Below are 23079 nucleotides of genomic sequence, written 5' to 3' on the forward strand. Positions count from 1 at the left end.
TTTCACACCCTCTCTGTCCTTGCCTTCAGAAATTCCCAGGCCGACTGTCTCTGGGCTACCCAGCATGCGGAGGTGAGCAAGTCCAGTGCTCTCCTCATGGGCTGCCAGGCCAAGAAGTCGCAGCCGCTCTGGGCTCTCTGGTATGGAGAAGGGAGGCATGTCTGGCAAGTTCTCACCTACCCAGTGTGGCAGGATGTGTCTGGTGATGTGGCCGTGTGGTGTTTGGGCTTGCCATGAAGCACAAAGGAAAGGCTGAACTGTGATGTGGTGGAAGGGCTGGATAGCAAAGAGATGAAAATTGTTTCCAGCATTGTATTTCGGTTTTGGTCTTCTGTGGCAAGGTCTAACGACATTAACTTTCACAATTCTGGCAGACCAGCTTTGTGCTATCCAAAATATTGCTGCCAAAAATCCTCTATATTGACACTGTGATTGGAAGGATGTTTTTCTCTCAAAGCTAGGAACTGCTAAGAGATTTGGAAGAGTAATTCAGGGTGTTACCTGCGCTTTGTTCTGCAGATGCCCTTTTGGAAAACTATAAATCCCAACCTGCCCAAAGGAGCTCTTTAAGTGATGTTATTAGCTTGGTTCAAGTCAAACAGTTTGACATTCTTTGAACAGAAGTATTACGTGAGGTTGACTGTCTATATTCCTGTACTTCAGCTCAGAACTTGAATTTCATCTCTGCCACAGGCACGCATGGTTTGTTTTCAAATGCTTTGCAAATGAATATTTTATTAGGTAGCTGTGGCCAAATGCTGCAGGATGGCCTTTGATATGCTTCGTAGCCAAGCGGCTTTAGTTGTGTTGGCAGAGCCCTCTGGTAGGAGCGCAGCCTGCGCCAGCAGAAGCCGGTCCTGCGGGCAGTGCCACCCACTTCTCCCACATGCCATCGGCCAGCCCGCTCTCAGCTCAGTGGCGTCCCACCAGCTGTTTGCTCGAGTGGCCAAGGGGTTCCCCTTCACCCCCTTCCGAGCCATGGGAGCAGAGCTCTGCGGGGTGCGTTTGGCCTTTTTCAGCAAACTTGATCGTGTGCCGTAAGCGCCTGTGTGATTTTAGGTGTTGCTTTGCAAAATGTGACAGCTCTTTGAGAGTAATAAAGTTAGCCAATTACAAGATAATATTATCCTAATCCATATCACAGTGTGGGAGAGCTGTGACGAAATTCAAGAATTGCTTGTATGAATTTCAACGATATCTCTAAATACCTTTTTTTAAAAGTACCGCTTAGTAAAAGTAACTGATTTACTTAGGCATACAGTGGGACATTTCTAAATCAAGAGCCACAGCCTCCTGTTTCTGTTGGTCAGTAAAGCTTTTGCTAATCAAGGTACTTGAGGAAAGAGCCTTTGTGTTTTAAAGTACCAACTTACTGAGCATGAAGGAAAAATGTTATTACACTTGTCTAACCTAATAGTATTGAAAAGCCTGGTTAGGACTGCTAGATGCACTGCCAAATCAGAATGTGCAAACAGGTCTTTTAATCTGATTAGGTCCCTAAAGTGTTGATATAATACAGGCCAATAACTCTCCTGCAGGAAATCCAGCTGTTTGAGATTGTTGCACAAGTAATGCAGTAGTAATACAGTGTCTTTTTTTTTTTTTTTCCCCCTCCTCACATGCTGACCAGAGCTTTTCACTCACCATTGATTTGAAACACTCACAACTGTGCCCAGTATTTTATCTTCATTAAAATAAAGAAAGAGGACCAGCCCCCGTGGCTTGAAAAGGCAATTGCCTGTGGTGGACAGGAACCCCCTCTGATGGAAGTTGCGGAGTGGTGGCAAGACAAAGGCAATCATATTTTTGTGTCATTTTATTTGTTTCATGATGAAATTTTCATTAAGACAGATGTATAAATTCTTCTAAAAGCTAAATTAACCTTCATGGCCTATATTTGAAATGCCAGTTTTTAGTTCTTCGCCTTTTCAGTGAACTCATCTGCTCCATTGCTGGGGTTCAGCAACCCAGAACCGCTCAGTTAAGAGACCCGTCATACGAGACGCTGTCATGAGGTGGAACTCCTTGCTGCAGGTTGTTGTGAATTCCCAAAACTGAGTATGTTTCAGAAAGCAATTAAACACAGTTGTGAAAGGAAAATTCACCAGGATTATGGGACGCAGATACTGCCTTTGACTGATAACTCCTCAGCCACAGCCAGGGGGATGGGGTGGGAGGTGCATGACTGTGAGTACTCGCCCTCTTCTTCCTTACCCTGGGGTGAATGCGGGATGCTGAACTAAACAGGGCTCCTTAAGGCCCTGGAGAGGGCTGGTGGTGTTCTGGTTCTTGTCCCCCTCTGCTGATAACCAGTGGAGCTGTGATGGAGGGAGTATCAAACTGTTTCTGATGGAAGAGGACTCTAACCCTCCTCCTGCAGCCTAGAGAAGTTCTTTGGTTGAGGGGTATTGTTTCCAGAGGAGCCTTCCAGTTTACCTGCAGTCTGATCTGGCATTTCCCATGGCCTGACAGCTTTCCTCACCTGTAAGGAGAGATGCATATAGGAGGCAGCACAAAGGTTTTTCATTTCTTGCAGGACAGCTTCATCTTCCTGTTTTTCTTATAGCGTTGTGGTTAGAGGCTTTAATTCTCTGGCAGGTGATATACAGTGTGTTTTTCAAGCCCTGCATCTTTTTGGCTCTTAGGATACCCTCTGCTCTCTGACTTTATAAAAAGCTGCTAAAAAGCTCTTTTTCTAATTTCTGAATTGAAATTCCCTTGAATTTGTATTGCACGATGTCATCATGATTCAGCTTTGTAGAATACGTGTTACTTCCACAGGTCATCTTGTTCTATGCTCTTTATAAGATATTCACTCGCAATTTTAATCCTGTGACGCAACAACCCTCCTGAGTTGTCTGTTGTAACTCAGAATTTCAAATGTAAATGTTGCTTTAACATTACGTGTGGTTATCTCTAATCTCAGAGTCTCGTAAAAAAAATCTCTTGGAGAGTTCATGCTCTTTTGTCTGTGCTTTTTATTTCAAATGCGTATTTTCTTGGAAGTGGCTGATGGTATAATATTTGGAATTTACTTAATAATCAGTGCTCTTCTGAAGAACTTGGTGAAGTCTAATATTACCATTCACATAGGCAGGTGAGAGCTTTGGTAATTTGTACCTTTTAAAAAGCCGCACTGCCTCGCTTTTGTCTCAGAATTTATTATGCTTCCCAAGTATAATGTGACATACTGAATAGGGCAGGGGGTGGGGACATTGTCTTCAGCTGACATGCTGTTATCAGCGGGACTGTGTTTCTGGACACAAGATTTCGCAGTCATTGGTCGTCCGAAGAAAGCCTTTCCATCTGAGGATTGGACAAGAAGATGCGTCAATTTGCTGCCCGTCTCCAAGGTACTGGTGATGCTGCCTCCACAAGCTGGCTAACGTCACAGCTCCATCACCCAGCGGGGTGTGGGCTTTTTTCTCCTCTTCTCTGTTTTAATTCTGTATTTGCTTCCTACTGCATTTCTTAATCTGTCTTCTGCCAAATGCTAACAGCATGATATTTTGCAATCATTTAGGTGAATACAAGAAGGACGAACTCCTGGAAGCTGCTAGGTGAGTGATGCTTAGAATATAAAGCATATTTTGGGGGTGGAAGAAGGGAGGAAAAGGGATTTTTAAAACAGTAATGTTTTGTCATTGCCTTTCCATGAAATGATGCAAACAAACCACTTCATTGGCATAAATCTCTTCGGACTTTACAGTCTGGTACAAATGGAAAAGCCTGTTTATGTAATTGAAATCCCCCACTATGGTGGTTATAAGGTTAATATTGAGTTTTTGCTTTAAGCTGCTTAAATCCTCTTTATCATTTTGTGACTGTTCTTTTTAGGAGCAAATTAAATACTGGAATTTTTCTTTTCTTTCGGTTTTTACTGCTACCTTGGGAAATATTTTGAAAATTGGCTTTATCAGAACAGAGCATAAGGAAGCCTATACAGAAGGTGTAAAGTTCAGTCGTATATTCCAAAGATGCTTTCATCCTTCCTTCTGACAGCACAGGACTGTTTTATATAGGCTGTTAACCCTTCTAAAAAATTTCTGGATATTGGTATGTAGTTGTTTCAAATGTTATGGCCATATGCTATGAAAATGTATTTAATTTAGAACACTTAATTTGGCAAATGGCTTTCAGAGGATCTGTAAAATTATATAAAGGAAATACAGGATGAGGAGAGAAATTAAGAGATGTTTTTGCATCACCTTTTGTAATACACAACTACAAATTTAATGTTATTTTCTGTATTTACCCTTGGATTCGAAATGTTCAGAAGATCTTTAGCTATGTGACATTCTCCCTGGAAGAGTACAAATTTCAATATATGATACTTTGATATCCAGCTCCTTAGCAAATGTTTTGCAAAGAGCTCTGTCTTTTTTTTCCCTTTCTGTAATTCTCTCCTCTCCATTTACAGGAGCGGTAATGAAGAAAAACTAATGGCTTTATTGACTCCTTTAAATGTGAACTGCCATGCAAGTGATGGGCGTAAGGTAAGTTAATATCTGCTTTATATTTCTATTATTCAAGAAAGGCCAAATTAACCATACTGGGAAGCATAAATGTATAAACTAAGAGACTGTATGGGGGGGAAAACCTGTGATGTCTTTTAACCATGAAATTAAATGCTGTTGTACTTGATGCTGGCAGTTGTGACAGATCAACAGTCGGTGGACGTGGATTTTTTGTGTGTCTTTTTGCCTGTAAATGTCAGACCCTGGTGTACATATAAAATGAAACCTCAAGACCTTTTATAGAAAAGCAAAATGTACTATTGCAGATGAATAAAATAACCGAGGGAGGAAAGTTGTTATTTGTATTTGAACATCGTCTCGGGGAGGTGGTTGGTATTCGGCTTAGCTCCTAATGCCCTGCCACGTAGACTGGCAGTGTATTGATATGCTTAACACCTTCTGCATTTTCTTAAATTTGATGTTATTGTTTTGACTTTCTCTGGCAGGGATGTTTAAATGAGTTAAATTAAGGATTAGGCTGAAACTGGAGGAGGGAAGAACATACGGAGTGAGAAGTAGATCCTATGATTTTTGATGTTTTAGACATCAAGATGATGGTGTGTCTAGACTGTTGGATTTACAAACGTTGGTTATTTTTATTTTTTTTTACTGTGTACCAGAATGTTCTTAATCTGCATCTCTTAAAAACGTCTCTCACGTGTAACAGTACATCTCATTCTTTGAGAGAAAAGCATAGAACTATTTTCCTTTATAGTTTTCTTTATTTTTGGTGGAGTGTATTGGAGCATAGTGTAAACCTCTGCCCATTCTGGAGCTGTTGTGAAACAGCCTAGTTCCACTGCAGTCAATGGAGATAGGCCAGTTTATGCTGCCTTTTCATTAAAAGAAAATTGTTGCTGATTGTAAAAATGTAGTTCCATTGTGAAAACATTGCTGTTTTTAATACACATTTTAAAATGTTTTCTCAATTCCAATGCCTGTGATACCTACTATATGAAAGAAAACCCAGTCAGTTTTCTGCTTGTTTACATTTATCACTGATTGGAAGTTCTATGAATTGTCCAAGTTTTTAAAACAATTAATTTTATGATCTCAGGACAGGCAAATGAATAAGGGCTTTATTTAGTTCAGCTGTGTCAGAACTGATGAAATACTCCCCATATTTTAAGATTAAACATATTGCCCATAGTTCTTCGTTTCCCTTTTCTTTTTTTAAGACTCTACCATTCACATGAGATTGTATTTAGGTATTAATAGTGCACTATGTTGTTATAATTAAGCATGGTGGTATAGAGTGGTGCATTACTGAGTAATTGAGTCCCCATTGCTATTGATCTAAGGCCAAAGGCAGAGTCGTGATTTCTATCAATATGGAGAGGAATAAGCCCTTGCAGATATGTTATCTGGAATATTTATCACTCAAAAAAAAAAAAAATCTTTTAAAATTCATATTAAGCTAGTGGAAAATATTTATGTATTATTGCAACCTCTGAATTAGTTTGAAAATTTATGCCCAAAGCTCAGAAAGCATATTGCAGTTACAGCTAATCAGTGTGGACACTTTGATAATTTGTGTGGTTGTTAGTAAATGCACTGGTTATTAAAACTCAGTTTAAGTTGGCTCGCCATTGATATTAACTTTTTTAAATGATGTGTACCATATTTTAATTTTTTCCCCACACCATACATGTACAGACTGTTTAAGGTGACGTAATTGTCTATGTAACTTAAGTATTTCATTTTTAAGGCAAAGCTTTCGGGTCCTGTACTAGTGCAAGACCACTTGGGGTTTAATCATTCTAAGCTGTGCTGCAAATTAAGTGAACTTTTCAGCCTACAGCACAACATTCTTATAAATGAAAGTCTCCGCTGGTGTAGCTGCCTCCAATCGGCCTATGCTCACTTACACTAGCTGAGAATTTGTCCGTTTTGGAAGTTGGTTTTTGCATTCCTTGATGCTTTTCGTACTTATTTTTTGCAGATCCCTTGAGTTTTGAAGCCTCAAACGTATCGCAGTGTAAGGCCGCAGCCTTAACGCAGCTGTCAGGGCCAGGAAGTGCAGGCTCTCTGGAGTGGCCTGGGATTCTCAGCATCACGCTTACTCTGTAGCTAAGACATATCCACAAACCGTTGTGTACACGCTTCTCCAGTTTGTGCGTTCCTCAGCTTTGCATGTTTCTGAGATGCCCAGCACTACTCTCATAAGGGAAACATTTAGCTTCGTAGGTGAGGAAATTGAGTCCCACTACTGAATGGATTATTTTTTCTGTATAGCAGGTAGCGGTAGTGGGCTTTTCATATTTTGGGTGTGAGTTTCCAGAAGTTGTCATCTAACACCCATTGCACTAGAAGTGAATAGCAGAATAGTCAGGATATTGTTAATCACCGTAGTGCTTATTTCACTGCTGTATGCAGTTTGCCTTTTTTTTTTTTCTGGGGATCTCTTCTGCATCCCATGCATACTAACATCTGGAGTTCCTGGATTTCCCAAACACCACATCTGCTGTGAGGGTATGCTTTATAGAACAGATAAAAGGGATGGAAAGCTCTAACAGTAGCTCACTGGTTTGAAAACAGCTCGGGTTGGAAATAACAAAGACTTACTGCATTCTGTGTGCTGCTTGCAGCCTTTTTGAGAAGTATTGATAGCCAGAGTCTGATTCCTACTGAACAGGAGTCCATGCTGCTGGAAGTTACAGCTGGTGCTGGTAACCATCGCTGCACTATTTATTTAGCATAAGGGTCAAAGATTGAATAGGAGTGAAAACTGAACTTGCATCTTCCCCTCCGAGTCACAGCTTAGATTATATGAGCATTGTAGAAATGTTTACATTACTGAAGCTCTTCAGCTGTTGCCTGAAGAGGGAATTCATTCTCTCTTGCTACTCTTGCAATTATTTTCTGGAGTGAAAATGAAGGAGCGTGTGCAAAAGAAGGAACAATTGTATATGTTGGCTAAAGCATTCCTGCATACCAAGGATCTATGTAATTTATGGGGTTTTGTTTTGATGACCAAGGTAAATCAACAATAATATTTCAGAGAAACAACTATTTCATTGAGCTAGGTAATGGTTGATTTTTGAGTAAGTATTAGCTTATGTGCCTCTTGAATATATATGAGGGCACAAATAACAGAGCTATACAGTGCAGAGCTATATGGTACAGTGTATGCAAATGAGTGTTACACAAGGGTAAGATTCCACAAGAACTGCTGTTTTTTAAACTACCCCATTTGCTTGCTTTTTAAAAAGCAATGCCTGAGCTGAAATATAAGTCATTTTTCATGCCATTTAGTCTTGCTTTGATTTTTTTTAAAACAGGAGACTGAAAAATCACAGAATTGTTAGGATGCAATATTGTGTGTAACATAAAATTCGCGTGTTACATCACGTCTGTTTAGATTGCTTCGCAAAGTATTTGCTCTGTCAAAACAGAACTTGGACAAAATGCTGGTGGGCACCTGCGTATTTCCAATGGGTCTGAAATTTCACTGTGTCCTGCCTCTGACCTCTGCCAAACAGTTCGGTCTTTATGTAATCTATAGAAGTAATGACTTAGAAGACATCCTACAGTACTGAAGTTCACAGATGGTACTGAACTTTGACACTGTTAAAAAGCCAAGCCACCTATTTACATGTCTATGTAAAGGTATGAAGGCTCTGGAGACTTGCTTTACAGCCACTGTTATTTTCTCTCAAGTATTTTTTTTCCTCTGGGGCTGTGTTTTTCAAGACTCAGTGGTGGGTGAATTATCAAAAAGATATATTTTTGACTATTTTAACACAACAGGTTCCTATCTGCTACTGGAAGCTAAAGCTCTGTATTGTTTTGTCATGGGAGCTGTTTTTCTGACTTATTAAAACAGTCACTGCTTACCTTATCCGGTAGTTAGTGGCAAGAGACAGGCTAAAAATAGAACGTATCATGGTTGCAGGTTGAGTTGAAGCCATCTCTTAGCCTTCTCATTTCCTTTGGAAAGCTGTTGTGGACACTTGAAAGGTGTTTCAGGAAGAAATTGATGTTGCCTCCATTTTTAAAATAGAGAAGTGTCTGAGCTAATAAGGAAGCACTGGCTTTAGCAATTCAGATGAGAACTCTTCTCTACAAGGCAGCCTTCCCACATCACATCTTGACAGCTTTCCAAAGTGAACTGCATCCAGCTGACATGGTAGCTATTAGCAATGGGAGGTTGGATTTTGTTTTGAAGTTGAATTTTTACTGGTATATAATATCCTTCTCCTGTACTATATTACGCATGCTCAGATCATGCCAGCACTAAAATACTCAAGTGTCAGTTGAATAAAACCTTCTCTTTGTGCAAGGGAACCCAACTCCTCTGATCAGGAATTACTCAAAAAAACAGTTTATTTTGCTCCTTTTCTCAAGGTTCATCTCCTTTCAATTAGAGCAAATATCTGATATTTTGAGCTCTTTGGAGCACAAAACAACTATTTTTCTGTAAAATAAAATGCATACTTCATATTTTGAAAGTATAGTTTCCATTGATCTGTTGCAGCTGCATTTTGTGTTTGCATTTTGTGTGAACTATATGAAAAACAGAATACCATGGTGTTACCTGTGAACAGCTTGGTCTCAGGGATTTGCTCAGCACGAGGCAGGAATTACTACCAGAAGGCAGCACAGGACGCAATTCCTCCACAGCTACGTTGTTTTTCTTCCTGCATCTTCCCTCACTGCCTTGCTCCTTAGAAACTAGAAATGTGGAAATTTCTGCAACAAGTGAACAAGGGAGCCTGCAAACGATAAACTTCAGGTCTTTCCCAGCGCAGGACTGTCCAGCACTGTGGATGACGCAGTGATTCCATGGAAAAAAATAACAGGCAATTATTTATTAAAAGGCTATTTCTAGCACGCATGCAACCCTACTGCATTTTATTTCACTATAGCCTTTTGGCTCCTAGTGACCTTTTCTTTGTTTATTCCCAGTTATCAGTTCTTACAGCTCCCAGTACCAGTCCTTAGTACTTCATATTATGCCTCTCCAACGCCTTTGTTATGCCTTTTCAAACCAGATGTAGACAACCCGGGATCCAGAATACCAGTAGGCAGGCCTTTGCATTAAACTTTGTGAGTCATAGGAAACATATTTGTCTCTTGGGTTTGAGGCTGTTTCTTCAGCCCATTCCTTGGTGCCATACAGACATTTATTTTTCTTGTGCATGGCATCATCCAAGTTCACGGATGCAGGGTAACAGATGTAAGAAATCCAACTCTGAGAAGGTGTGCAATGTGGTGCTGAGTACAAGCAGCCCTGGCCTGAAGCAACTCCTGCACACGATCTTGCGTGTGTGTGTTTTGTGGAGAGGACGGAGTGCCCCTCAGCTCCTGCTGTGGGACATCTCTGATATCAAGTAACGTTCTGTTGGATGGGGTTGCAGATTCCTTCTCTTGCTTCCTCTGCTTCTTTCTCTCTATTGGGAGATGAGCCTTGATTAGCCTCTAAACAAAGGGCTGATAAACAGAAATTTAATTCTAACAAGATCAAGTGAGTTACGTCTCCTCTTACCAGGGAGTCTCCAGTTTGCTGCTGGTAAGTGGATTTGCCAGCCCCTGTTCCAGGATTCTGGTTGTTCTCAACCATTTTCATGAAAAATCCTGCAGTTTAGAAGAAAATTGGTATGCCTTCCAATTTCTGAGTCTGTATGGAACAATCGATCCACATTTTCACAAGCTTTTCCTTTACAGTTATTAAACCTACGGACTTGAGCAGAGGTTGAGATTCTCTTGTAATCATCTTGGCTTTAGGAGCTGGGGGTTGAAGAAAAACACGATGCATTGCAAGATTTGTGAACATATTGTATAAACCTTCACAATTGTGTGCATTTTTCTTGTGCTACATTATTACAAATGAAAACTAACACTACATAAATCTGTAGGTCTCTTCTATAAATTTATGGCGTACCGATAATATTCAGATGAGTATGGAACATCTTTTGGAAGAAATTATTTCACACTTCATAAAAAGAGTGCTGTTTAAATGTTTGTGAAAATACACACTTTCTACAGACATAAGCTGCATATTTGAGCAAAAGGCTTGCAAGCAGATATGTGATGCAAGGCATTTTTGTCATACCCAGGGGTATGTCTGAATCTCTGTGGGTACCCTACACATGTATATTTTTTGTCATGTGTAATATATTATTTAGTGTCATTATTTAGCTTATCTTCCCCAAGATTTTATGAGTTTTTTCTGCTGGTATACATTGTTGTTTGTAGATCTGTCAAAAGTCTCTAGTCTCAAGGCTTATCTGCAGCAAAAAGTAACTTGTGCAAAGGAGAGGAACAAAGGAATCATACATTGAAACCATATTAACAGTTTACTGTGTATATTCTTGGTTCAGAACAAGTGCAAACTCCTTGATTAGTATAATAAAAAAATTAAAAAGATATAGAAAATTGTTTAACTAGAAAATGTCATTTTATTTCAGAAAAAGACAGCTCCACATGGAGTAAATCCAAAACAGTTATTCCAGAACTGGGTAGACAAGCCTTTGCTGAATCTGCTCACTTGCTGCTTACTAGCATAAAATATCAGTCTGGTTTTGATGAAGAACTATAAAACCACTTTTGTGGGTAGGAAATGTGCAGATTTGCGGCTCTTCATTTCTGGTCCTGCAAAGATTAGCCAGAGGTTTCACGATGCACTGTTACAGCCTTTTGGAACTGCAGGTATCAAAATAAGTAGTAACGATGTACTCTGCTAGCTAATGTTTGCTGGCATAAAGTTGGCCCTGACTGATGGCTTCTAAACACTGTAGTCTTTGTTGACACTGATCTTGGATGTGTTTCATGAAACACATGGGCTATCTAGGGCTGTGAGTGTGTATATTTATATATATAAATCTATCTAAAAACATTTTAAAGTATATAGGTGTATATATACTCACATATATATTCATATACACTTTTATATATACCTAGCTATGTGTACTTACACATGTGTATGTGTGTATATTTCAAAGATATAGCTAGGTGGTGTGCCTGCCTAGGGGAAGATATGAACCAGCACCCCCCTATTTCTGCAAGCTAATTTTCTGGGGATTGAGGGAGGATGGAGAGCACAGCTATTTCTGTTTAAAACAAAAATATTATTCTGAAAGCTTATTGTTTAAAAAAAAATTGGGATTTAATCTCCTCTATTGTGGTCAATGACTGCTGCGTTCTTCAAGTGCTGCAATTATTTGTGCTCCTTCTGCAGCCTCGGCAGTGACCCATATTGGGTACGGGCATGTATACAGTCATGGGAGAACATATCATCAGCTGTTCCATGGCAAATGACCTGTATATACTCTTATCCCACCTCAGATATGAAGTTATGCACAGTACCTGAGTGAACTGAGTGAAAAGGGACAGTTGGGGCTTGGACTACGAGCCAAGTCTCCAGAGCTTGCTTCTAACCTCAGTTACTCTGTGATGCCTTGGTGCCCCACAGTAATGTATTTGTATGGTCCAGACTCCTGACTTTGATTTGGATGGAAGGCTTCACAACCTTAGAGCCTATTCCTGCGAATGCTATAACTAGGACTGATGGAGGGAAGAAGATGGACTAAAGTCCTTCCAAGCAACTTTTCTCTTAGACAATATGGGCCTCAGTGGTGAAAATGAGTACTGTAGATCAGATGTGGCCATTTTTATACTCTTTTCAGTTATATCTAAACTTCTCTGTAATTGAGTTAAATACTTTAAATCAATGTCTACACTCAAAATTAAGGGTCTTTCCTGGATTTAGGTAATGGAGCACTGCGGAAAAGGTGACATTTCCAGCATTACAAAAAGGTAAAAAAGCAAATGCCATAATGTTCATGATGTGCCTGGGGCTGAAGTGCCTAATGCAGTACACACGTAAAAGGAACATTTAAAAGTGACCACAACTGTATTTTGCCTTTAAAACAACATTTTTGTTTGTTTAAAAAGATAATTCCCAGGATTCACATATGTCAGAAATAATGACAAGTTATGTTCTTTCTTATGCTGTGATCCTATCTTACTTCATGAACCAAGCATGGTCAAAGTGGATAACACAAGAATCCCTCCCCCAGCTTTGTACAGTATAGATGACTTGGCCTGATTTCTATCCCTGGTGTGACTTAAAACCCTCTGTAGCCCAAGATGCTATCTTTTGAATAAAATGTAAAACTGATCTGCCTGTTCTAAGTTTCTGTTATGAGATCTTAAATATTTTCCTCCAAAAGTTTCAGTGAGTATCCCTTGATTTGTTTTCATTTTCTTCAAAAATTATTCACAGTGTAGTCTTATGTCCGCAAATAGAAATTGTGCACTTGAAGGACTGAAAAGAAACTGTTTACTCTCTAGTCGTTCTCTCATTCTCTGTTTTGTTCTCTAAAAATCAGGAAATCTCATTTGTTAGGTCTTAATCAATGTGCTCTTCAGGAAACCTTCAAATGTGCGTGGGTTTTCTATACCTGAACTGTTTCCCCTTGATGATTAGCTTCACACAGGGGACGGCTTCTTGCATTATGCTATTATCTGTCTACTGTCAAGAGAACACAAGTCAAACTGGCAGATTTGGGCAGAGCTGCCATTTAATATTTTAGGCACATTAACTAAATGTTGTGGTCTGAATTTGGCTGTCAGCTTGCAGAGCATCCAGAAGTTGAGTACTGATGATGATTCTTCTTCTGTGATCTCGAGAGTGGAGTCCTTTCCTTCACAGAGCTTGCTGAGGTTATGTTTGAGTTGAAAAGTGGCACCTCAATCCATGGACTATATGCTTTTGATTTCTGTATGTGGTTGCCTGTAGTGAATGCTGTAGATGCCATTTCTATCCTTGGTGTAACTTACCTCTCAAAATCCCTGCGTGTGAGAGGTACTGAGAAGTAAACTGCTCTGCGTTCTTGTTGCTTTTCACTTTTGAATATGACATGAGACTATTTTGTGGCCTCCCTCAGTTGTCAGACCTATCATTTAGTTGTACCCTCTGTTTCCCATCTCTGCATGCTATCATGCATCCATCTCAGGACCTAACGTCATCTTCCTCAGAAACTGTTGGTGAGGATTAAGTTAAAAACCTGTTGGGTGCCCACATAGACTGTCAGTTGGATTACCCTTGTGCACATGCTTGTTGACTGCTTCAGAAAAAGAGTTTTAAAGGTAGAACTTCCCTTAACAGTATTTGACTCTTCCCAAGCAGATCATGTTTCTCTAGGCATTCACTAATTCTAGCTGCTGTTATATTACATTTTTCCTGGTACAGACGTCAAGATTACAGGCCTGTAGTTCCCCAAAACATGTTTTAATGATGCAACTTTTGGGTCTCCATGTACTGAGATAATCTCAAGTGAAGGTCACATACCGCTAGTAATTCACCTGTTTCCTTCTCCACCACTCTCTTGGGTGAATGCAGTCCCATCCTGGTAATTTCTTGATGTTCATTTTGATTATGGGTATCATTACCTCTTTTATGCTTAATTTAGTTTCAGACAGATGCTTTGCCGAACTTCACCATGCATCCAAATACGCACATGCTCACTCGCCAGGGTCCTGGGGTGAGAATTACCTGTTTCTCCTAAGATGTACACCATGCAAAGAGTTCCTTTGGTTCTTCCACAAAGACTCTTCGTCTGCAAGAGCTCCATTTCTCACCCTAGCATCACCTTGCTCCACTGGACTGTCTGGTGGATTTTGTGCTTCTGGTGGGTTGGAAGAAGGATTTGTGGCTGGTTTGAGTTCCTTTTGCTAGTCGCTGCTTAAACTGTTTTTGCCTGTCTTGTATTTTTACCTTTAATCTGCTGGAGTTTATGATTTCTTCAGCTTGTATATTCAACTTTTTGAATGATGCCTTCTTAATTCTGGTAATCTCTTTTAGTCTGCTGTTTGTCATACTGGCTTCTTTCAGTTTATCAAGCCCCTCCTAATAAAGTATGTGTTAGCACAGCATTTCCAGTATTGTCTCTGTTGGTAGTCTTCATGCTGTCTGTAAGGACTTAATTCTCTTAGCTATCACTTTTAGCTTATTGTTAAAAAGCTTACCAATTTTTTCATAGCTTCCATTTCTGAAGGTTAGTGTGGTCATGCTGGATTTTTTTAGCAAGCACTTCCCCTGTAGATAAGTTGAATCTAAGTATGTAATAGTCATTGTTGAAGAGCAACTTCTACTACAAGGTTTTGCACCAGGCCTCGCTTGTTACTTGATACCAGCTCAGTACCAAGTGTGTTTACTCCTGTGGTCTCCTTAGCCAACTTCTGTGTAAACCAATCCCTGATAGCATCCAAATATTTTATCTCTGCACATTTCCATGTGATACCTGCACAGTTTATATGCCAATAATTTAAGTCACCCAAAGCCCTTCTGTTTTCTGCCCGTGCTGCCACTCTCATTTCTCTCAGCACATCAGTTATCACTTGCTAATACACCCCCATCATTGTCTTCATAGGTTGTATGGATAATTTAGTGATCAGTTTAAATGAAAAGAACTACAAATACTTACATGCCAAGAGAGGTATATTTACATAACCATTTCTAAAACTAGTGTGTAAGTTGACTGAGCAGGCAGCAGATGAACAATAAAAGGGGAGAAAAATGCCAAAATAGGGCATTGTAATTGATGATGGATGTGTCATTGATGAACAAGAAAATTGAGGTAATTTGATTAATCTTTTCTGAGTAATATAATACACTTCTACTTATAAGAGACTTATTTCTTACTGATGAAATTCTTTAGAATATTCATATTCTAATAACCATAACTATTCAATTTTGAAACATACTAAAGGGAAGTACAAGATAAATTCTGTGTCTTTTTTCCCTGTATTTTGCAAGGCTCTTCTTCAAAGGAACAGTGAAGTCTACTTGACTGGATTATAAAGGCATTAAATTCTAAAATTTTCAAATTATCACTGTAACACAAAAAGAGCATGTTGTATATTTAATTTTGTGAATTATTTTAGATCTCATGTTTTTATTTCATTCTAAAATATAAGGCATAAATATTTATTTCACACTGAGCACTGGAGCTGAAATGCAAACAATTTGCAAGCATTGTTCTTAACAGAGTTCATTCGGACCCTACTTTCAATAAAATGAGTGAAGTGCTGGTTTGTATGTCATGTTAACAGAGGGAACACTCAAATTAATATATTCTGAGAAATTTTTCTTCTTTCTTAATAATGTGAAAATCTTATGAACTGAAGCCTGTAAAGTTTCTACTCGAAAGGGAAAGAAGCAAAGTAAATGTGTAAAGACAGAGTGGGAGAAGTGGTAAAAATAATAAAACATATAAAAAGAAAAGGGAATAAAAGATTGTTAGTTGATTGTAGTAGGAAGAAGATTTTGACAGCAAGTGGAAAAAGAAGAGACCAAACCAGCAGAGTTTTGGTTCTCTTGTGTTCCAGTGTACATTCTCTTCAGACTGTTCAATGTTGCATGCAGGCCTTCCCCAGACATCTGGCCTGGCTGTTTGGAGAGGAGCCTCTTGTTAACACTTGTTTGTGCTGCCAGAGCAACACCAAAATATTTCATTAAAAAGAGGGAAAAGCAGCCTGAGCAAATAAAGGACAGGGTTCTATAGCTTCTGACACTGGCTGACAGGACAGATAAAAATGTACATATTTGTGCTGGAAGAGAGGTGAAAGTTGTCTCATCCTACTCTCCTGGAGTGATAAGCATTTGCAGCTTGCAATTTGATGAGATTGACAGGTTGAGACTTGGGCTGTGGACTGTGCTGGCTGGCACTAAGATGCTTTCAAAAATTCTGCAGAAACTTGGCTGTCTGTGCCCCATTGCTCAGACCAGCAGCAGCAGCAGATGCAGCTGTTCTTCCCCATGCACTAAACTTGAATCACAACTTCCAGCATGCAATTTAACAAATAAAATTCGAGCTGTTGACATGAGACAATCCTGTGTACCTGTGTGCTCAGTCCACCAGCCCGGATGAGTTTGTTCTCTAGCTGGTAGGTGTTGCCAGCTGCTCCTTAGAGTACCAGAGGTTTGAATACCCTCTGATGACTTGAATAATATCATAAGGGCAATTTCTTTTTCTTGCCTTTGCCTCTGCAGTAGCCAGTCATGCCTCAGTGCCTCACCTCAGACTTGTCCATTTTTGAACTTACGTTTCTGACAGATTCCAGGTGATGAAAAAAAGCAACAAAAATGGCCATTCTGAACACAATGATACTGTAAGTAATTCCTATGTAGTTTTCTGCCGTATCTTTCAAGGCAGTACATGTCGTCTTTCAGTGTTAAATAACATTAGCAGCATTCCCTTAGGAGAAGAGAGTGGGTCTTTACTGTCATTTCATCTTTATGTAGCTCAACAAGCCACCGCTCCCTCAGGTGCCAGCATCTATCACCAAAGCAGCAGTGTATACTCCTCTCTGCTTCTCTGATAATCCGTCTCAAAGTCTGTCTCCCCATGTCCTTGAGTGCTGCCCAGAGGTCGATTCTTCTGAATCTGGGAAAACCAGAAATGCTGCTTCATTGTAGAAGCTCCAGAACTTCCTTTTCATATTGCAGTTCCATCCTTAGCCAAACCTTCATCATTTGCATGTAGAAATGGAAGAGATTCTGACACAGCCTCTGTGGAACTGTGTTACCAAATTGGTTTTAGTTTAAGATACATGCAAATACAGAAGAGTTTCAGGAGTTGAGGTGGGAGGGTATTGCATTTTAATTCTTATTTAAGAAGAGGTCAAGGATCACTAGTGTCCCATTTATAGGACCTGCTATTTGTGACATCCTAAGATCAGAAGTTAAGGTGGTGTTCCCATTTAAAGATTTAAGTGTCTCTCCCAGTACTTTACCATTTCCCTCTTAGTCTCTGCTTTTAGTCTCTGAAAGTAATGGCAGCAACTTAGTGTGGAGTTGTTGGGGAACTAAGCTTCCTAATTAATATTTGGGGAGCTGAGGTCCCTTTTATCCCTTTGCCATACCTGCTTTTTCTTGTGAATCAGATTGATCTTTGCTTTTAAAGTTCATTCCAAACTAATGGTTGCTAACCTTCTGTCTCACAGTTGATTTTTTTTCCTTCTGGACTTTCTCTTAGCCCATTTTCTGCCAGGTAATGATGCTCTTTCAGGTTTCACTTTGTTTTCTTTTCTCTAAAGTAATCAATTTGAGTTACTTTCTTTTTTATATAGCTACTGTTAAGAGACTAGCTCTCAGAGCTATCTACATGGATTAAGGATTTGCCTTCCTGTTGTCAAAGATAATCTCCATAATTTTGAAAGTCAAGTGTCATTGTCTGGAGAAACCTGCTGGGCAGGGAGACCAGGTTTTTCTTCTGGGATTTAATAAGTCTTTTACATGGTCATCTTCAAACATCCATCTTAAGCCTGCCTCTGAGAACGAAACTTTCTTTCATTGTGTGGTCCTGCAGTGCTTGCATGTTTTCTCTCCCGCCAGGAAACATACCTTTGCCCTTTACCCTCTTCTGCTTTTGGGCGTATCCTGTTTGCCTCCACTGACCCACCTTGAATGTGGTGGCACTGTTTCTATGCTAGCAAGAGGAGTTCCTGAGCAGAAAGGTGAAAGTGTTCATTTTTCTGGTCTTCCTTCTTTTCACCTCTAAGAGACAGAGACACCCTGGTTATTTCTTTGTCTACCCCTCTGCAATATGATGCTTGTCATCTTTTTCTATTCTTCCCTTCTGCAGGCATCTATGTGATTGAAAAAGCTCTTCTCTCATAAATCTCCCACCCCTTATTTGTCAACACTTAGCCCAACTTGCAATGCAACAGGATCAACATGTTAATGTGTAGGACTAATGCCGAGCCTTGTCACACAGTCTTGAGGTTCAGAGGTACAGTCAGAAACTCGTATTGTCCCTCAAAGGTCAGATCTACTAGAGAAACATTTAGTAGTCAGTAGTTTGAACATTACAGCCCTCCAAGAAGGAACGGATTTGAACACTCACTGGAGATTAGGAGTAGAAGAGTCCTGGTTTGTCATCCAAGTAAACCTTTTCCAAATCAGGGCTTATTCTGTCCATGTATCTGCATTATTTTTATTCTGCTCTTCCTGTGCTTTTTAACTGCCCAGCCATTTTATTAATTCTTTCCATTTCACCTTTAGTATGCATTCTTATCTTTTCCTCCAGTTTATGAACATATGCCTGGTCTGGAGGTGTCCAGCATTAATTGGAAAATAACATTCCAGCTGTGATTTCTGCACAGTTGAATAGAGAGAGGAATGTTCTTTCAATCTGTGATCCACAAAGCAGTGCTTTGTAGCTGGTACACATTTCTAAATACTTCTAGGAGGTATGCCATTCCTGATATCTGACCTGCTCTGGGCTTTGTACCATAACCCAGGTGGGATGATACCTCAATAAATTTCTGAAAGGTATTCAGTTGCAAGAAAGAATTTCTTTTTAATGCAGACGACTTCTTTGTTCTCGTTCTGCCAAGTGGCAGAATGAAAAGGAATGCAAACTTTCTCTCTTACTCTTTATGTAATCCTCATTCTCGCCCAGCGGTGCTCTGCCCTAGTGCTACTGTGTATGTGAAATCAAGCTGATTTTGTCTTCACTGGTTTACAGCTCAAAACAGTGGAATTTTTTTTTTTGGCCCCTCAAAGAGATCATCTGATATACCAGATCTAAATTAAGATGCTGTGTAACTTGCAGATTCTGAATTGGTGAGCTGTTCAGTTCATTTTCCCTGTCGTTAGCTGTTAGACAGCACTATGTGAAATTTGTGACATGATGTTTTTCTGAATTTTACTATACTAAGTCTGTCCTGTTCAACAGTCCAGTTAAGTACTATTAGCTGTATTCTGAAGATGAAGCAGTTAAATTACCATTGGAAACACAGTGGAGTGAGAAATGTCTTCCTTATGCGTTTTGTAATCCTTGTCCTTAAGAATTACTTTTGTGGGTTTTTTGGGGTTTGTTTTTTTTTTTTTTTTTAATAAGAGAAGTAGTTTAAGCTCTTCATCCCTATGCTTATTTATATCTAGAGTTTAAATTTGTTGGGTTACCTCATCTACAGTCATCTGTCTGACATAACTTGTTTTCCTGGAGCATCATCTATAAATTTGTCCCTAAAGCCTAATTGTCAACCATGAAATTAAATAACTCATTACTGCTATAAAATGACCAAGGAAGTTGCACAATTTGGGCAGCTGAAGTTCACCAGCCATGCGGCTGATGAACAGAAGCGTAGCCCCTTTTCCGCTCATTAAGACCATCATTCTCTAGCTGAGGTTAGGGACCTTTTTTTCCTGTAGTATCTGATGTGCAAGAGCATTTGTAGCATGAATATAAAATAATTATTTTGAGTTATTTGAAATATATGTTTCTATAAGGAAATTTTTTTTGCATTTGATGATACGTTCAGTCTTGGCACCATACAAATGATTGTCAATGAGATATTTTCCCTGAGTAAGCTTAAACTGAGTCTAAAAATGAAGGTGTAAGATGGACGTGCTGCTTAAGATTGTAATGCAAGTTGGTATCTGAGCAGCAAAGGAAAAGCCTCATCATTGCCACAGTGGAAAAGTTCAGGAATGTCTCTTGAAGACTGTGATGTTGTTGCAACTTGTTTTCTTACTCCATTAATCAGAATGATAAAGCGGTGACAGGAGATATTCCACTCGCATCCAGAATGTCTTCCTGATGTATGCTCATGATTGATGCAGTTCGTTTTAGAGAAGTCTGTAAGAGAGCAGCATCAAGCAGACAGACTATTGCGATTGGAAACAAAGGTTCTATCATAAATTCTAACCCAGTGAAGAGAGAGTCGTTGGCCTGCTCAGAGGTTTTTTCCTTAGTATGCTAGATTCAAATAGTCATCCTGCCAGGCGTCAGGACATCTTTTGAAAATGTCAGTTTTATGCAAAACTGTGAGACAAAGGTCCCTTCCACAATTAGAAACCTCTCTGCTCTTCCCTTAATTCAACAGAGATGAAACACTGTTTTGAAGGGAGTTTATAAGACAAACTACAAAAGTTTAAGATATTATTTTTATTGCTACTGCTCCCTACAGGCAGCGTGGTCTGATTAGAATAAAGGTTTTGTTTGATGAAGTTAGATGGGAGAAGTCCTACTTGTTTGTCTGTCGGGATAAGAGCCACCCTTACTGATGCGTATACATGTGGGGACCTTCTGAACGTGAGAGTAGCCATAGCATGTCAAGGCCAGAGCTGGCTCTCAAAATCAGGGTGTTGCCTCTTTTTTGGCAGAATGGCCTTCCTGTAGAAGATGAAATTTAATTATGATAATTCTAAATCACTGTATCGTGTTGTAAATTAGATGTATGATGAGACATCATATATGTGATAAGATTATTGTTTGTTGAGTTTTAAGAGCTTTCGGGATGACAACTTGAGAATGAGAGAAACACATTGATTAAGATTGTTATCAGGTAGCATTATGTAGGGATTTTGATAGCAGACAGCAAGAACAGGCAATATTAGTTCTTAAAACAGTACCTGCAGATGATGTTGATCATGCAGATAATGCATGATGTAAGATCCTTACATAACATCCCTCAGTTTAAAGTTGCCCATAAAATGGGCAATCCATGGTTTGAATCTGAAAATGCAGCTTTCTTCCAAGGCTGTGGCAGTGTTACTGTCTAAGAGCTGCTGAGGCCTCTTTAGCAATACAGGAAGGGAAACGGATGGTGCTTGGAGCCAGCACTCCCATGTTGCCTGCGGACAATTTGTTGAAACCAATTTTCTGATTTCAGTCGAAGCAGCAGAGCAGCCTGCAGCTCTGGCGATTCCTTGGGGCTCCTTTTGTTTGATGCAGTTGAACAGGGGAACGGCACGTCCAAGGCGGCTGACCTTGAACAGGGATCATCAAATCAGCTGTTAGTAACGAAGCAGTTTGAAAATACCTAAGGCTCAATGAAAACAGTATCAAACTGCTGTATGTACAGTTTTTAAATCTAAAAAATGCATTTCTTGTATTCCCAGGCAACACATTTTCAAAAAGACTGCAGGCAAAAATACCTGCTTTAGTATAAATTGTAGGTATACAGGTTGACAGTGATTGCCATCTTGTGTACAGTGATCTTCCTTGAAATGCACAGTACCTGCTTTGACTCAATTACAGCTGCCATAAAACTTTAAAATACTGTGTGCATCTCACATGAGGGTCTACTTTACTTAATAAAAATGGAGTTGTACTCTTAATTACACTAGCAAGTAAGACAGTGTGATTGGCTTGGTAACTGTGAATGTGAGTCTTGGAAGGTAAGTGCCCTCTAGGGATTCTTGTTAGTAAGTCTCTTGCCAGGTATTGCAAGACATGGGAGGAGGGGTTAATTGATAGCTCAATTAAATCTGTTCTTAATAATAAGTGAGTAGTTTGATATACCTTGGAGGTGCAGTATACAATACTGCTGTTTGTGATAGCTGGTTTGTACTTCTCTAGTGCTATATAAACAGCACATTAATTTTAAACATCAGTATCTTTACTAACATCATTCACTTGATTTTTTTTGAGGGCTAATAATCCCATATAATGAGTAGTTTGTGTAGCACGACATTATCTTTTAGGTACTTAGTTTCTGTAATTAACATACAAACTTGTAACATCAGATTAGTATTTTTAACTGTTAAATCAGTAATATTAATGAATGCCCTTTCTCACAAGAAAGGAAAGTCCTGAAAAAAATCATGGAGGTGTAGGGCCTTCCTGCTTCCTCCTTCCTGAAGAGTATATAAGCGCAGCATTTATAAGAGCCCTTTAGCCAGCTTAAAGAGCAACTGGCAACCCTGGCTTGTGGGTTCTGATACACCAGGCGTGGATACAGAGGGGAGCAGCCCTCCCGGATCACTGCTTCTGCGCGCCATGGGTGTTCAGTTGTCCTTGCCCCTCAGTCAAGCGGTCTCTGGCCTTCTCACTGCCCGCGTCTCTGGCACTGCATCATCCTCCAGGTTACGTGGTTTGTGATCGCAGAGTCAAAGCACGAAGACTGGCACAGATCTCAGCCCCGTCTCCAGGGATGGGTGCAGGGATCATCAGTTAGCTCCTCCTTGGAGAGGCAGCCGCAGCACGGCACGCAGCTTCGCTGAAACCGCTGTGGCTCAGAAGGCAAACAGGCCAAACATCAAGTGCCTAGCTGCAGTTAAATAACTAATTCCTGGTGCGCTGGGGAAGACGTGGTATTCTGTGTTCATTCGTGGGCCTGTGGTGTCTCTGTGGCCTTGCTCAGGGAGAAGTAACTCACCTTTCTGAAAGGCGGGGATATAAGTTTTCTGAAGATTTGGGATTACACTGTTTTGCTTCACTTAGATCATTTGTTGTGCAACTATAAGCTTGAAATGTTTTGGGTTTCTTCTCTAATGAAGTTATTTGGCAAATGCAGGTCTAACAACCCTAGAAATACAAAATGCACAGTCCTAGCTTGATCCACAGTAGTTCTAATTTTAAGCAGTGGACAAGACTCCAAGGTTGATGTATCTTTATTGAGAACATCTCTATTAATAATGTTTAATGTGAGTAAAGCATCATCTTTGGAAGTCTGCCATTGTTGTTTTAGAAGTAGCATGCAGTCAAGAATGGATATAGCTTAATTGTCATGACGTTAAAGGATCCTGCTGCGGTCCAAAGATTGTTTGCTGCAATTTCTTCTGGAGTTTAGACCTTTCAATAGACTCTTTTCCGCAGTCCAT

At 39.8% G+C, this 23079-nt stretch overlaps 1 protein-coding gene across 2 annotated transcripts in view; it reads left to right on the plus strand.

The window, feature by feature from the left end:
• The window catches only part of TNKS (tankyrase), a 143941-nt gene that overhangs the window by 71055 nt on the left and 49807 nt on the right, over positions 1–23079 (plus strand). For both annotated transcript variants that reach the window (XM_054824758.1, XM_054824757.1), the window contains exons 4-5: positions 3524–3560; positions 4421–4496. In XM_054824758.1, coding sequence (XP_054680733.1) covers positions 3524–3560; positions 4421–4496 — 113 coding nt within the window. The remainder of the gene's footprint in view (positions 1–3523; positions 3561–4420; positions 4497–23079) is intronic.

This window comes from Grus americana, chromosome 4 (genome assembly GCF_028858705.1).
Source record: "Grus americana isolate bGruAme1 chromosome 4, bGruAme1.mat, whole genome shotgun sequence".
NCBI classification, from domain to species: domain Eukaryota; kingdom Metazoa; phylum Chordata; class Aves; order Gruiformes; family Gruidae; genus Grus; species Grus americana.